The following is a 17,071-nucleotide window of genomic DNA, read 5'->3' on the forward strand; positions in this document are numbered from 1 at the left end:
TATGTTTTCAGGCCGTATGGTGGAGTTAGCAAGCCGTACGGCACAAGGAAGTGCACTATGGTATGTTTGAAGAGGAAAATTGTCAGTAACTACTTGAGTCGGAAGTGATACAACCACAACTATGAAGGCAATCATACAATAAATTTAGATAAACTCCAGACACAATAATAGAGACTTCAATACGAATAATCCTTGGATTAACATATGCCAATATGATAGTGCTTCGACTTGCCAGATCCGAGCAAAGTGTTACAAGTGACGGAATAGGGTGTGTGTTGAATCCCACTGAAACCAAACAAAACCAAATAGGGAAGGTCTTTCACTTTCGAAATGACGAACAACAGAGAATCCCAACGGTGATTCACAGTACAGAGAAAATAATCCAAATTGCATACCTATGACTACCTACATGCCATGTTTAAATACCCATCGGAAACCTTCCAAGGGTGAACAAAGATAGCCGACGGCCACACCTACCTACGGAAACGAATAGAAATAAAATTGTGTCCACGATATATTAAATCAATCGGCCCATTAACAAGGTTTAATTAAATACATTTATTTTATGACGGGGACATTACATAAGCGATATCAATGTTGAATGTTGAAGTTAGAAAGAGTTGAACGCAAGCAACGATAAGTAATCGAACGTCCATCTCATACCAACTCCAGATTTCCAAATATACTAGAGAACATTCAGTAAATAGATAAAGGTAACCAGTAAGGGATATAATATACGTATCAAAGATCACCTTAAAGTTAAAACCAAAGAAAATAAGAGATGAGTAGAAATAGTGGACAGAGAACTAAATAGATTAAAGAGTATAAAATTGTGACTATAAGGCAAGTGAACTCAATACAAAAAAAGAGAATTCTATAATAATCAAATACATAAGAGGAGAACTTTATGCTTCTCATAGAGACCAAGCAAATCCTTGGTAGAGGGCATCCATTTTGGATTTCAAGTTTCTCTAAAGAGAACTCAGAGAATTAGAGGACATTCAGAGATGAATGTTGGGATTTCCAAAGGAGATCCTAGAGAGAGATTTGTAGAGAATCTCTTAGCGGCGATATATATTTTTGTGGTCAAACATATGCATATGTCAGAGATAGAAACTTGGTAGAGGTGGGATGTCTACCAAGTAGTGTTACTAGAGATACCAAAGACGCCTAAGGGAGAAGCTCTTTCTATGACAATTACCTAATCGAGACGTAGCTCTCACCAGAGGGTTAGGTGATTGGAGAAAAGATCTCTCCCAAAGGATTAGGGAGGGTAGCTTTGGTAGTATTTAGATTAGTATTTACTTAAATCTAATGTTGTTAAGATGTTTTACATACAATTTTTGATATTGTATTGACAAATTGTTGCGGGTTACAACTTTCAAACCTAATTGGAAACCGGGGACATTACAAACAACCACCACAACTACTAGATCAACATCCTCAGGGCTTATACAGTCCATTAGTCAAGGTGGCGAACAGCCTCCAGAGAAGCATGTGCCAATCACTCCTACCTGCAAAGTTGGCTCTCTTCTCAACACTGGGAAAGTTGGGAGGAGGATGACAAGGATAAAGGGAAAGAACAAGAAAAATCAGTGGCCAAGCCATCTTCCCCTATCCAAGCCATCAATTTGGATGGCGATATGAATCCTGTTGGGTGGATATTTTCCAACCGACAATTTTGGGTAAAAATCTAGTAGCAAAATAGGATGACCAGCCACAACATGTGAGACAGAGTCTCTCCTACCTTAAAGGGAAGGCTCCCTCTTCTCACCATTCCTTGGATCAACTCAAGTTAAGCAAGAAGTCGAGAGATTTTGTAAAATTGGTGTTACCAATATCTTTTCTTCTTATCTTTCAAGAAAGAATCCACTTACTCGTGCAGCGAGTAATGGGCAGGGTGAATCTCTAACTACACTTCTATCAAGAACTGGAAACAGTGATACCAATAAACCTTCACTAACTCAAAGACTAGCTAAAAATGTACTGGTTTGGCTCTAAGTCCGGTCGTACTTCTATATGAAAAACTTTACAATTAGGGCACAAAGACTCCTAAAAGTAAGAATAACTATTTTGTGAATTAAGAAAGAAGTATAAGCTACAGAAAAAGCTTCTACTTATACAATTCCACAATTGCTCCTAGTCAAAGCTCTGGCTCCAATTACTTCTTAACTCTTTTATATTCAATTCACAAGATACACATAACCAAAACACAAGATAACATGAATCAAAGATAACTTAGATGAATTATGGACAAAGCTTATAACTCACGCAAGTAACAATCTCACTTAATCAAACTTAAGTCTCGAATGCTCCTTTGTATTCACTTCCTCTCAAAACAATGCTACACAAACAAAGTTTTGCTAGCACAATTTCTCCAGAGCTCTCTTGCATAAAGATAAAAATTATTTTACAATAAGGGTGCACTCCTTTATATAAGGATAGGAGTTGAGAAAAAGGTGGAGGAAACTGTGGGAGCAACTCAACCAACTTTGACCTAGAAGAGAAATTATAGGGTTACATGCAATTGCACATGCGACTCGCATCACATCCTTTTACATACATGTAACTTGCATTACATGTAATTACACTTTTCCATGTAATGCATCCTCATGCTCTAAATATAGCTGATCCTAGTAATAGATGATGTCATCAACAACCTTATATCAGTCATCCTGAGTGTCACCGTCCATTAGCTTATATGCAAATGTATTTTTAGAGTATTCCACCAATAAGTATATTTTCCAATTGGCTAAAATATGGAATAATAAATAGATGGTGGGTTTTGTTCACAAAGCATTTGCTACCACATTATTCTTTCCCTTCACATACTCAATGTCAAAATTTAAAGCCTGAATCTTACTTACCCATTTGTGTTGCCTCTTGTAGATCCCATTGCTTCAGAATATATCTCAAGTTATTATGATCAATATGAACAACGAACATGGCACCCACCAAATATTGTTGAAACTTGGTCAAAGTGTGCACGATAGCCAACATTTCTTTGTCATTAATGGAATATAGACGCTTGGCTTGTGTATGTTTTTGACTTTCATAGGTTATGGGGTGCCTTTCCTACAAAAGTACAATGTCAATGCCCTCTTTGGACGCATCACACTTCCAAATGAATGGTTAAGTGAAGTCAAGTAGGGCAAGTGCTCATGGCTTCTTTTGATTTGTGGATATTGCGGCTCTTCATTTCATTGGAAGGAATCCTTAGATCTATTAATGGAGCACTAAGTTGAGAGAATCCTATCGCAAACTTTCGATAGTAACTACACAACCCAAGGAAACCTCTCAATTTGGAGAGTGATTTTGGCATAGGCCAATCAAGGATAGCCTGAATCTTCGCCTAGTGGACCTATACTCCAAATTTACTAACAACATGTCCTGAGTATAATATCTCTGTCATTCAAAATTCCCACTTAGATTGCTTGGCAAACAAAGACTGAACCTCCTTGATTCCGAGGACTTCATCCAAATGCCTCAAGTGTTCCTCCCATGTTTTATTGTAAATAAGGATATCATTAAAGAATATCAACAAGTATTTATGCAATTGTTTGTTGAAGATGTCACTCATGCAGGATTGAATAGTAGCTGATGCGTTCATCAACCCGAAAGGCATGACCAAGAACTCATAATGCCTGTAGTGACAATGGAAAGTTATCTTTTCCACATCTTCTTCTTGCATCCGGATTTGATGGTATCCAGAATAGAGATCTATTTTAGAGAAATAAATTGCACCATGCAACTCATCCACCACTTCATTGATCCTAGGAATAGGGTATCTATTTTTTATTGTTTTCTTGTTTAACACATGGTAGTCCACACACGTGCAACATCACGTCCTTTTTTACCAACACCACTGATGATGCAAAAGTTATAGAGCTGAGACAGATGCATCCATTCTTGAGCAACTCCTGTATTGTCTTCTCAATTTCATCTTTAAATTTTCTAGGATGGTGGGATAGTGTAGTGATAATTGGTTTGGTGTCAATTTCCAATTCGACGGTGTGCTTAAAACCACTATGGAGAAGTATGCAAAAAGGAATGTCTGAAAAAACTTTATCTTTGTGCATTCAAGACGACCTGTAGCTCATCATCTAGATAGGACAGTTGTTGCCCAATTTATGGTTCTGGTAAAACAAAGCAGTGTGCAACCCAAGCAATGTCATCATGTCGATAAATGGCCTTCATCCATTGATCTGAAACTTCCTTCGGTCTCCCATTAGCCATCTCCCTAAGAACAACCTTCTTTCTATTAGAAGGTAAAGTCCACCAAGATAATTGAGAGTCGGGGGGTGAATCAGTTATCAGATCAATATCTTTTATCAACCTTATTAAACCTTAAGCATGTGAACAATATAATCAGCAACCATAAGAAGATACACATACACAATTACACCAAATATGTTCACCAGGGAAACCCTTGATCAGAGGGAAAACCCTGGTGGGGATGGTACCCACAAAATGATGTACTAATATAAAAGTTCCTTGTAAGAGGATGGATTCTATTAGGAGCCAATGAAATACATTCAGTGCATATTAGTTCCTGTTAGGAGACTTTGAATCCCTTTTAGGAGATTCCAACCCTGTTAGGAGTTGTAGAAGGCAGATGGACCCATTGTCCAAACAGCTTCAAGGCAAGACCACTAGACACACTGTCCAACTAATCTTTGTATTATTCCTTGTAGAATAATAGAAATGAAATAACTGAAGTCCTTCTCTGCCCTCTTGACTGGACCAAACCTCTTCAGATCAAAATACCAAATCTTTGAACTCACATCACACTGGTCCCTTTGATCGCTTACACACATTTATCAACTTCGCATATCACTTGTACAATTCACACTTGCACAACTTACTCAGACTTGCATACATAAGTCCACATGCTTCATCACAAGGAAAATAACATTCCTTTATACTATATCCTCAAAATAATGTTTGACTCGGCCTTGAGACTTTCCCAATTAATTATAATAGGACCTCATTAAGATATTATAATTCATTACTTCTTTTCGCAATTACGAATCACTGTCAGCTCATAATAAATACTTCTCACACGTGTGACTTTTGACCTTGCACTCTCCCTGACTTCATCATCAAATTGTCTACTATCACTTTCTAACTTTGCTCACAACGATTCTATAGATTCAATCCAAACATCAAAAACCACTTCTCAAGTACTCTGTCTCCACACTGCCCCCTGTAATTCTTGAATAACTCTCACATGTCTTCGACTCTCTGCACGCGCACTTGTCACTTCATGAGGACACAATGTAGAATATAGCCTCAACTGCACTTAACCTCATCTTCAATACACAGTTTGTACGACCTCATTCTCAATCTGTGACTCTGCTAGTTTTTACAGAAACAATACTATGTTGACATCAATGATAAACGTAGTCATGAATGTAACATGTTAATCATGCTAACAAACTCCCCAATGCTTAGGATACTCTCCAAAGAAATATCATCAGCATTCATGCTAACATTTTCCATCAACAAGAAAAGTGAAGTCCATCCGTTTGAAGCTCTATGTGTTTTCATCCAGTGCCTCCATCCACTTTATGTCAAGAATGACTTCTATGTCATCTAGGTCTAGTATAAAGAAATACTTTGTCACTGTGTGATTAGCTATGGTGATATTCACTTCGGGAACAAGGTGCGTACTGGGTACGAGTGTTCCTTCAACGAACTTGACTTAGAATCATAGGTAGACCTCTTAGTTTCACCAATGATAAGTTTAGAAAGTTTAGAGTGACTCCGCTATCTAGCATCACAATGACCCTCTGTCCTTGAAGAGTCCCCCCTACCCAGAATACCATACATCTTGGGCTCTCGACCAGGGCGATTGTTCCTCCACGTTGTACCAATGTGGCAAATTTTTTTATACCATTTAGGCTGACCATTTTGGAGCCCTCTTGTGGGTGACTGCCCTTTGTGGGTAGATTTTCCTGATTATCTTCATCATCAAATACAACCTCGATGTAATGTATTTTTCCTTTATCGAGGCATCTGTGCCATGTTTCCATGGCTCCTTACAAGTGAAACATTATTTCTTCCTTCAAAGTTCTTGTCTAGTAGCTTCGTCCAATGAAGGCTTTCGTCGGCGGAAGTTTTTTTATCTTTGTCTCTGAGAACCAATGGCAGTTTGGAATGGGAGTGACCTCGAGAGGATGATGATGCCATACTTTGCACCTTTTTGATAGACTCTTAGAGGGTGGTCGGATTGAAATTGTTTAGCCAACCCCTCAATGGTTCAGTCAGTCTGTCTATGAATAGAACTATTTGTGTCCTTTCAGAAATATTTGTAACTAGAACAGAGTGTTCCTATAATTCAGTGATGTATTGGTTGACCGATCCTGTTTGCCATAATTGTGCCAATTCTTTGAAATTAGGTCCCGGATCTTTTCCATCAAATTGATCGATTGACCTTTTAGTGAATTCTACGTATGTATTTACTTGGTCATATCCTAGCATAATGGTGCCATTATGCCACCATTAATGTGCCACTCCCTCCAAGTGAGTGCTGTAAATTTAATTGCTTCCTCTTCTGGCATTAGATTGAGCTAGAAGTAGGTGTCAGTATTCATTACCTATACTTGAGCAGATATGGATCTGAATCCATCGAATGGTGACAGATTCACTTTACTCAATCTCCTTGTAAGATCATTGTTAAAATATCCACGGTTTTCGCCTCCAGATTATCACATTCTCAATTCTGCGTAATCTTTGTAGGATATATCCTCTTTCAAGTTTGCATTCTTCGAGTCTTCTTTCAACTGTGGTTGAACTTCCATAAGTCATTGAGTGTCATTGATTTGTGCCTGATTCCTCGAAAGATTCCTCAATAGTGCCATGACTTCAGCATGAGTGGGTTCTTGTAAATTCGCCATGCTATTAACTGAGTGGGATATCCTCTATTTCGGACTGTAAATCTCATTCATTGTCCACAGGCTGGTAGGATCACTAGCTCTAATAACAGTGTAATGTTTTGTTGTCAGAGTGACCTACAGAAACTAGATAGCTTGCATGTGTCTTGTGATTATCAGAAATTACTACAGACAAGGCATACAATAGGTCCGAAGTAGCCTGTATGGTGTCGATTAGACACCATGAGTATGTTGTAGGCAGGAATGTAGTCGTATGGTAGTATTGATGTCTGTATGGTGGTCAATTGATGTACAGAGGGAGTGAAGAAGTCATATAGACTAGGATATTGTACGGTGGAGGCTGGCATGTACTGTGAGAAAGATTGTATGGGCCATACGAGCATGTTTCATGTGTAGTAAGGTATAGCCAGAAGATGATACGGTTTGATGAGATAGCCGTACAGTGTTGGGATGGTGACTGTATGGTAGGGAGGAGTTTATATGTATGGTGAGTGAAGCAAATGGGAATGTACAGTGATGTATGTTTGAGTGAATTCGCTAATGACAGAAAAATATGTGATGTAATTCAATGACAGCAACTCATAGTGAATCGTATTTGATATGTTGAACACAAACAATTTGCAATACAAGAGAGAGAGAGAGAGAGAGAGAGAGAGAGAGAGAGAGAGAGAGAGAGAGAGAGAGAATGGACATGAATATATGTAACTAATCACCAAATAGTAATTATATTTGCAAAAAAAATGGTGCTCCGATTTGCTAGATCCAAGCAAAATAGTAGCCAACTAGGGAAGATCAAGAATGGAAGATCTTCCACTTTCGAAATGGCAAACAACACTGAACTCCAACAGGAATTCATAGTACAATAAAATAATCCAAATTACATACCTATAAGTCTATAACAACTAATCCGATGAACATATATACGTCGTCGAAGGAAGAAATGAAGTGTCGATAGGAGACATGACAAACACCTACTGGAACAGTTAAATAGAAAATGGGTTTGGGTCATCGACATTTTACATGAGGATGCAATTTTGTTACTTATTGCATTTGTATATCTAGATCGGCTTGTTTGGTTTGCTATCTCATTTATTGACTCATTAGATGCATCTACTTATTGAATTTTGCAAAAAAATTGCATTTTTAATTAAATTTGTCATTTTGTGATATTGCTATCAGGATTTAAATGTGTGATTTTGAGTCAAACTCATTGACCCATGTTTCATGTGTAGTGATTCAAAATGAATCCATCTCTCATGAGAATAAATGGAACACTTAGCGCTCATTGGATCTAGGTGATGCTCACAGGGGTGAAGCACTGGGACTTCCCGGGAGGTCACCCATCCTAGTACTACTCCAGCCTGATTGTTCCTAACGACGGAGTTTCCTCCATGCTTAAACCCAAAGCTTGCAACCCCATTGCTGTGGAAATTATCTCCTACTTATAAATTTGTCATTTTAAAAATTCCCGATATTTTCTCGAGAAGTTACCAATTTATCTCCAATATTTGTCTTGCCGACAAGTGGCAGAGAACAATATTCTGGACTGTGATTAGAATAACATAACTCCACGAATAATCATTATTTGTCAATTTCATCTGAACTTGGGAGTCACCATTCCGCATCCAGCTATATTACTAAAAATAGTAAGGCTCCCTCTCTATCAACTAGTGACTTACTACAGTTAGTAAATCCCTAAATACCCGTTCAAATCAATGGTGCCAAAAGGTTTCACTGCAATTGAGGCTAGTTCAGATGCCCTTGCCAAATATAGAAATGCTAGATAAATGACTTACTACAAATAGTAGGTGTACAAAACTGAACTAAATGAAGAGCAATCTTGAACACTTGTCTGCTCTAGAAGGGAAAAAGTCTCCTGCTTTGCCAACTGGGACCCTCTAACCATCATCCTTGGCATACGAGAGCCAATAATAGGCCAATCCAAACAAACTCTGATGCTTGGAATCCCAATCCTTAGAACTCATAAAAATTATGGGTGGAACTTTAAGATAATAGGCTAAATTTCAATTCCAACTAGCTTGACAAGATCAATTTGTTGGAAAGAAATAAGTTAGCAGAGAAGGGTTTAGAAATTCAAAATTTTTGAGATGAAAATGATAAGGCAATAATGCCAAATCTTAGCTGATGGAAATAGTTCAAATGATAAGAGTTCTAGGGATTGGGAACTTGCTTCTACTCATTGCTCAAAGAATAGAATAGAAGCTTATAAGTTATGAGTTGTTAGCTACCATATGAATTCACCTGCATTTATTTCTTAAGATTCTGAAATACCTTCAGAGATGTCTCCTTCCCTTGTGCTTCAAGTATGTTATTTATTTGTTGTATGCATTGTCCTCCGGAAGACTCTTTGGGTTAAGGGTTCTGAATGGGGACACTGATTTAGTTTATTTTGTCTCAACTATAATTTTTCTATGGTTATTCCCAACTATATGTTAATTATTTTCAACTTCTAAGAGTTATTGGAAATCAATTCATTAGTTGTTGTCAATGGTTGTGGTTGCTTGGCAACCCCTAGGGCTTTTATGTAGAACTCTCATAGTCATGGGAGGGAGTTTGACCCTTGGACTACAGTTTTGCATAACAAAATATATTGAATGGAAAAAGTAAAAAGTAATTATTTGTATTGTTCTGCAACTTCTGGTGTAAATTATCCGTTCATGATTAACTTGTTTATGTTAAAAAAATAGCTGTTGCCATCTCTATAAATAAACATCTTTCTTGTCACAATGTATGAAAAATGTTTTTTATTTGCTCATCATGTTCTTCATGCTTGTGTTAGCAGTTTTCTTGGTCTTCCATTTTTATTTAACCTTGGTGCAACCCTTACCTTGCTGCCCTTATCCTTTACCTTATGATCTGGCAGCAACTAGATATTCCAAGAAAAAGGAGATAGCCAATTTGTGTAGTGTTACCTCAAAATGAGAATCTTTAACTGGAAGCTTAATTAGTTACGTTTCCTTCTTAAGGTTTAAAGGACATCAATTCAATTGTAGATTGGCTTATGAATCATCTTTTGTATCATGTGTATTAAATGTTCTATAGTCACCCTAGCACTTTTATTAATGTTTGAGATATGAAAATGTTTAGCATTGTAATCATAAGGGTCAATCAGATGCACGTCTTACTTGGTCTAGATAAGAATTATTAAGGATCTTGGCACTTTGGTATCTGTGGTTTATTATATCTCAACAGGTCCAAAACACCTTATAGTATTTAAAACAAATTCATTTTATTATCAATGAGAAATAGAGGTAAATTTATGTATCATGTTCTGTATTGTTCTGGGGTGACTATAATGTAGAAATCTATAAGTTTTAGACAACAGAAAACAATACTGCTTGTAATGTTACAGCTGTAGTCCAGATGTGGCATAATATAAAACTTTAAACAATTTTATGAACTTTTATTTGAGTACTATTATAAAAAAGACTCTCCTCAAGCAAGAAATTTTCAGAAGTGTTCCACTATCTGTACACCAATAGCATTAGAACATTATGTGGAAGCAAGACCAGTAAATTGTAAGGCTTTTTTGTAATATTTGTTAACTTCAGTCTATATCGATAGAAGTTACATTAGCCGATATTTTGTTTGCCATAAATTTGTATTTTGTTCTGTTTGTCTTATTCTTGACCCTTATTTGTATCTGGTTGACCTGCAGTTGCTTATGATTGTTCCACCAAAATCAGAAAAAGTTCAACCTGGCTTGACATCTGATGAAGAAGCAACATATTTTGCATCACAAGTCTTGGATATGCCAACTAGTGATTCATTGTCTATTTCTTCTAGGACTGATTTAGTGTCATCAAAGCGGTTTGAAAGTGTAGTAAGGCGTCCTGAGAAACCAGGATCAAAGGTATGATCTTGCATTTAATATCTCATACAAATTCATTTCTAATAATACTATTTTTTAAATCTAGTAGTGAAAAAATGCATAAGCTAGCATGAATTTTGTATAAATGGTGAATTTAAGTAGATCATATGTGATTTTTTTTATTAACATGGTAAAATCAAGGCTGAGATCTCCCTTTCTCTTGAAGGCAGGCAATGGAATTTTAGGCCCAAAGGAGTGTATACTTATGCTGGGATGGCGTCCAGGTGTCAATGAGATGATCCTAGAGTATGATAGCTATGTTGGACCTGATAGTGAATTGGTATGTGGTGTATATAATTTATTTATGTATTTCTTCTTATCAAACTTTTCAATCATGCTGATCAATTGATATCTTCTATTCAAGCGACTGGGATGATGAAATGTTTAAAAAAATTGTATCGAATTCAATGTTTACTATGTTTACAGTCATAACTGACTGGATTTAGAAAGGAAATTCATATGATGCTTGCAAACCGTTGTCTTCTGCAGGAATACAAACAAGTATTCCCCTGTTTCAGATCTTTTGGCTGATCTTCCAATTTAAAATAGTAAACAAATTTCTGTGGAACAAATCATACAATTATAATGATAATAATGGAGTAAAATAAAATAAAAATATAGGAGGAGTCTTTTTCTTGGAATAGTATAAAATGACTGTTACCAATTTAGCCTACCTCCTAAATTGCTATGTCATGCTTGCCTATATACTGTGCTTGGTGTTTTAAGTTGCTGATCATACATATTATAGAATCGTTTGGATGCAGAAAGTAAAGTACAGAAATCAATAAACAAGAAAAAATTGATCATTTTTATTCAAGATAGTAGTACCAAAATAGTACATTTTATTGAGATATTCAGAACTGTTTTGATAAGGTACAAAGTTTTCAAATTTTAAACAGTACTTAATACAATGTATTCAGATACCACACAAGCATTCTCAGCTCCTAATATAATATCTAAATAAATACACTATATAAACAAAAAAGTACTGAAAAGATAAGGGGAAAGGCCTCCATTGCCTAAATGGAAGGATCGTTGATTTGAATGTTGAAGAAGGTTTGAGCCCACATCTCCATCAGGGAATAGACGTACAAAAATGTAAAAGAGGAGGGTCGGTTCATACGAACTGAGCAATGGAAACCATTCTGAATATCTCTATTCAGATACCACACAAGCATTCTCAGCTCCTAATATAATATCTAAATAAATACACTATATAAACAAAAAAGTACTGAAAAGATAAGGGGAAAGGCCTCCATTGCCTAAATGGAAGGATCGTTGATTTGAATGTTGAAGAAGGTTTGAGCCCACATCTCCATCAGGGAATAGACGTACAAAAATGTAAAAGAGGAGGGTCGGTTCATATGAACTGAGCAATGGAAACCATTCTGAATATCTCTATTCAGATACCACACAAGCATTCTCAGCTCCTAATATAATATCTAAATAAATACACTATATAAACAAAAAAGTACTGAAAAGATAAGGGGAAAGGCCTCCATTGCCTAAATGGAAGGATCGTTGATTTGAATGTTGAAGAAGGTTTGAGCCCACATCTCCATCAGGGAATAGACCTACAAAAATGTAAAAGAGGAGGGTCGGTTCATACGAATTGAGCAATGGAAACCATTCTGATTATCTCTATAGTACTTGGTGCTCCTACCATATAATTATTCACATAATTGCGATAAAAGATGTGAAGGCAAGAGAGATATTTGAAAGCAAAGCAGGTTTTATGCTAATAAGTTTGTTTCATGTATAGATACAGATATGAAGTTTGATGTTGTTGAAGGATATTGCATAAGTTATACGCATGAAGCCTTTCGATTGAGATTTATAGAGGCCAAGACTGAAGGACTGAGGAGACTATCGAAGGGACACGCATAAATTACAAGTGTGAAATCTGGAGAGACTATTGAGGGGGCCGTAAATTACAAGTATGGGATCTTCTAGTTGAACCATAGCAGAAGATTGAAGACACGAGGAGATTGTCAAAGGGACATACATATGTTACAAGTATCAAACCTTTCAGTTGAATCATGGAGGGATTGGAAGTCTACAAGTACATAGTCAGGGATAAAGTTTTCAAGCATGTATAGTAGGAATTAAAAGTGTATCAAACAACAGGGATTTTATGGAAAAGATCAAGATATGAAATGAAACTCAATAAAGCTACAGCAAGCAACAATAAGACTTTATATTTTTTATTGGTTGGAAAGAAATCATTTTTTACAGTTTGAACTCTCATATCCTGGATAACCAACTGGGACAATGATTAATGTAATAAAGCATGAGCATTTCCTCATTACGGCCACAAATATTTCAGATATACAGACTAATTACCATTCATTTATCAATGATTAAATCTGAAATAACGTTGAAGACTGCAATAAGGGTATGCACAGAAAATAAATATTATGTTACACAATTTGGGACAGATTTCATGGGTAAGATAGTTGTTATTTATATCGAAATTCCTTCTTTCGTAGTCAAGGTATGTGACTCATTCAAACAATGCTGGAGTGGGTCTTCAATCAATTAGAACAATGGAGTCACAACAATGAAAAAGGAAAATAAGCCATAGAATAGCAGAAAGTATCATAGAACAGAGAAGTATCATAAAAACAATTCAGAATCTATGAAAACTAATGCCAGTTCATTCAGCAGGGCAGTACTCTGACACAGGAGATAAGGAACTTGCTTCTGAAGGAGATGATAGTATGAATGATGATACTGTTTACCGTATGGATTAATTAAGCAACGCACACAAAAAATCGATAGAACACCGAACAGAAAATAGCAGAACTTCTATTATTATTTGCATATGCCAACAGTACATTATGCTTTTCTCATATGATATGATATGATGAATACAATGCTTCCCGAAGGGGTTATAAATACTTTCCGACGAACCTTCCTGAAGGTATCCGTCGGCCAGATACATCATGTCCGCTACAAACTATTCACCGTCGGCTACATAACAAGAACTTTCCCAAAGGGACCCGTCGGCCGATACATAATTTCCTTTCCGAAGGGACTCGTCAGCCGATACACAATTTCTACCGACGACATCATTCCCCCCAAAAAAGAAAAGTCGTCTCCTGACGACTACAAAACAAAACTCAAACAACTAATACAACAATATTGATCTGCCATATTACTTTCACATTCATCCCGTTGCATCTATAGCCTTTGCTAACACAATACTGATTCTTCAAGCTGACCTTGATAGCCACCTGTGCTGCTTTCTCTGCTTCCAACTCCTCGGTACCCTGAGCCAAGTGTCGCTGCATTGCCTCCAACTGGATGATCAGCTCCTCCCGAGCTCTCTACGCATCCACCAAGATAGCCTCACAGCCAACACCTGCTCCCACTGCCTCTGGTACACAGAAAATGCCTGCTGCAGCTCCAAGTCTTCTCAACTGGTCAGACTCCCACGACTGATATCCACCAAGACCAAATTAGCACTTCAAAACCCACACAAAAATGCACGGAACACACCATTTCTGTCATTATCTGCCGATTTTGCACTCTTTCTGGCAACCACGGATGCGTCCCCTTCCCTTTGGCATCATCTGTCACTCATTCTGAACAACTTGATTCTGTTGTCGTTTTTTTTTTTTTTTTTCAAAACCTCCTGTCATCCTTCTGTGATGAAATCCGTACGGCTTCCAACTTGACACAATCTAGATTCCAATCTGCTTAAAAAAACCGTTCTGCAATATCCCACCGTCTTGAAAAATTCGTACAATGAAAATAAACAAATTTTGGCTCTAGAAACCGTACGTTAATCTTCTGAGGCTATCAAATTCCGTACGTTACCCTTTTGAGGCTGTCAAAATCCGTATGGTGGTTTCAGTGTAACTTATAAAACCGTACAATGCAAGAAAAATCCGTGCCACGGCAAAACCGTACACCAACTTGATGATGGAACCCGTACATTGTCTTTAAAATCCGTACGTTGTCTTTAAAAACCGTACAACAAGCATGAAATCCGTACGTTGCTCGATCACAAAAATCCGTACACTGTCTCCACAATCCGTATGGCAACCGTGAAAATAATCGTACAAGAACTGGCTTTAAAATCCGTACGGTAACCTTGCTGCTAAAACCGTTCGGTATCTACAACTTAAAAACCGTGCATTGCTTTCTTATAAAAATCCGTACGGTGAACCAATAAATTTCGTACACTGCATCATCATTTTAAAATCCGTACATTGAGTTGGAAAATCCATACACTTCCTCCAAAACTGTACGGTGAATAAGTTAAATCCGTACGATGCTATCTCCTGCAAACATGGAACCGTACGGTGCCGTATGGTACTTTCCAAAATCCATACGGTACTTCCCCGAAACCGTACGGTGCTTCCCAAAAACCGTACGGTGTTTTTTTTTTATTTTCTTTTTTTTTATTGAAAATCTCACTTCTGGAACAATTATCTACAATATTTACATATATACAGTACTTACAATCTTCTCTCAGTTATTCGTCCACGGGGGTGTGTTACTTCTTTCATTGCAGACATTCAACTTCGACCTCTTCACTACATCGAATACTTCCTTTCGGTCTAGCATCCACTGTTTTATTGCTCCGTTATTGCTTACTTCCCGCATCTGGTATGGCCCAACCCATTTAATTTTGAACTTGCCTGGTTTGATTTCATTCTGATCGTCGTACAACACCCATTGTCCGAGTGGAAACCTGCTACGCTTGTTCTGTGTCATCTCCATATCGCCCAGTTTGTTCCCAAAGCCTCGTACCATGGACTCCGTCAACTGCCCCTTCTGTCCGTCAATAACACTTTCACTCTGTACTGTTACAACTTTTATTGAGCCCTTTCTCTTTGTTGCTTGTGCAGACGGTATCATGTGTCTTCCTGGCTGCCGGTACCTTTCTGCTATATTTGTGGTTCGAAGTAATACTTTCTTCCTGCGTAATCGTACAGTAGAATCTTTCCTTCTTTTGGGTTCGTACTGTATGTTCTGTCCTTCAGCTTCAGTCATGCTCGCATTTCCTTCTTTGGCTTCTCTATGTTGCTTCGAACATTCATTTCCTCCTTCGGCTTCTCTGTGTTCCTTCAGACATTCATTTCCTCCGTCGGTTTCTCTGTGTTTCTTCGGACAGTCACTTCCTCCTTCGGCTTCTCTGTGTTCCTTTGGACATTCATTTCCTTCTTTCTTTCCTTCGTCAATCCTTAGCATATTACAACTTGGAAAGAGCTCGTAATCCTCTATCTGCCAGTGGTAAAGACCATTTACTGAATCCAGATCGTCATCTCCTTCCAATCGTAGGACTCCCTCTTGATCGGGTTCCATAATCTGCCATATTACTTTCACATTCATCCCGTTGCATCCATAGCCTTTGCTAACACAATACTGATTCTTCAAGCTGACCTTGATAGGCACCTGTGCTGCTTTCTCTGCTTCCAACTCCTCGGTACCCTGAGCCAAGTGTCGCTGCACTGCCTCCAACTGGATGATCAGCTCCTCCCGAGCTCTCTACGCATCGTGCCAAATGTTTACCGTATGGATTAATTAAGCAACGCACACAGGAAATCGATACGAACACCGAACAGCAAATAGCAGAACTTCTATTATTATTTGCATATGCCAACAGTACATTATGCTTTTCGCATATGATATGATATGACGAATACAATGCTTCCCGAAGGGGTTATAAATACTTTCCGACGAACCTTCCCGAAGGTATCCGTCGGCCAGATACATCATGTCTGCTACAAACTATTCACTGTTGGCTACATAACAAGAACTTTCCCGAAGGGACCCGTCGGCCGATACACAATTTCCTTTCCGAAGGGACCCGTCGGCCGATACACAATTTCTACCGATGACAGATACAGGTTCAAAGTTATCAGAAGGTATTGAAAGTTCTATTAATGTAGCGAATTCTGTTGGATATGGTGATGCTGATAAAATTTTGGATATGTAAAAGAGTGCAGCAAGATAGTAAATTTTCCACAAAAGCATACAAAGAAGTCTCTTTCAATGACAATATAGGAAATAAAATCTATCAGAATTTGTCTACACTAGAATGAGAATAAGAAAAGCATTCTTTAACCACCAAACCATCATATACAGTAGATAAAGAAGAGCCATCTCCAAAAAATGTTAAAACCCTAGCTCCAATCATGAAAAGATATCATAGTAGTGACTAAATCCTCAAGAAAAAACATGAAATGCAACTATGGCAAGTCTAATACCTCCAGAACTTGTGCCATGAGAAGGAATCACAGCAGCAATGGAGTTCACGCCATTAGCAAAG

The 17,071-nt window shown here is 37.6% G+C and overlaps 1 protein-coding gene across 6 annotated transcripts in view; it reads left to right on the plus strand.

Moving 5' to 3' along the window:
* LOC149573126 (putative ion channel POLLUX-like 2) overlaps positions 1–17,071 on the plus strand; it is a 412,830-nt gene that overhangs the window by 283,445 nt on the left and 112,314 nt on the right. For all 6 annotated transcript variants that reach the window (XR_016360040.1, XR_016360041.1, XR_016360038.1 and 3 more), the window contains 2 exons: positions 10,576–10,770; positions 10,955–11,068. Coding sequence is in view for 2 of the 6 variants with exons in the window: in XM_089814304.1 (XP_089670430.1) it covers positions 10,576–10,770; positions 10,955–11,068 (309 nt within the window). In the remaining 4 variants the exon portion in view is untranslated. The remainder of the gene's footprint in view (positions 1–10,575; positions 10,771–10,954; positions 11,069–17,071) is intronic.

The sequence above is a fragment of the Cupressus sempervirens genome, chromosome 2 (genome assembly GCF_028749045.1).
Source record: "Cupressus sempervirens isolate cs-2001-9-10 chromosome 2, ASM2874904v1, whole genome shotgun sequence".
NCBI lineage: Eukaryota > Viridiplantae > Streptophyta > Pinopsida > Cupressales > Cupressaceae > Cupressus > Cupressus sempervirens.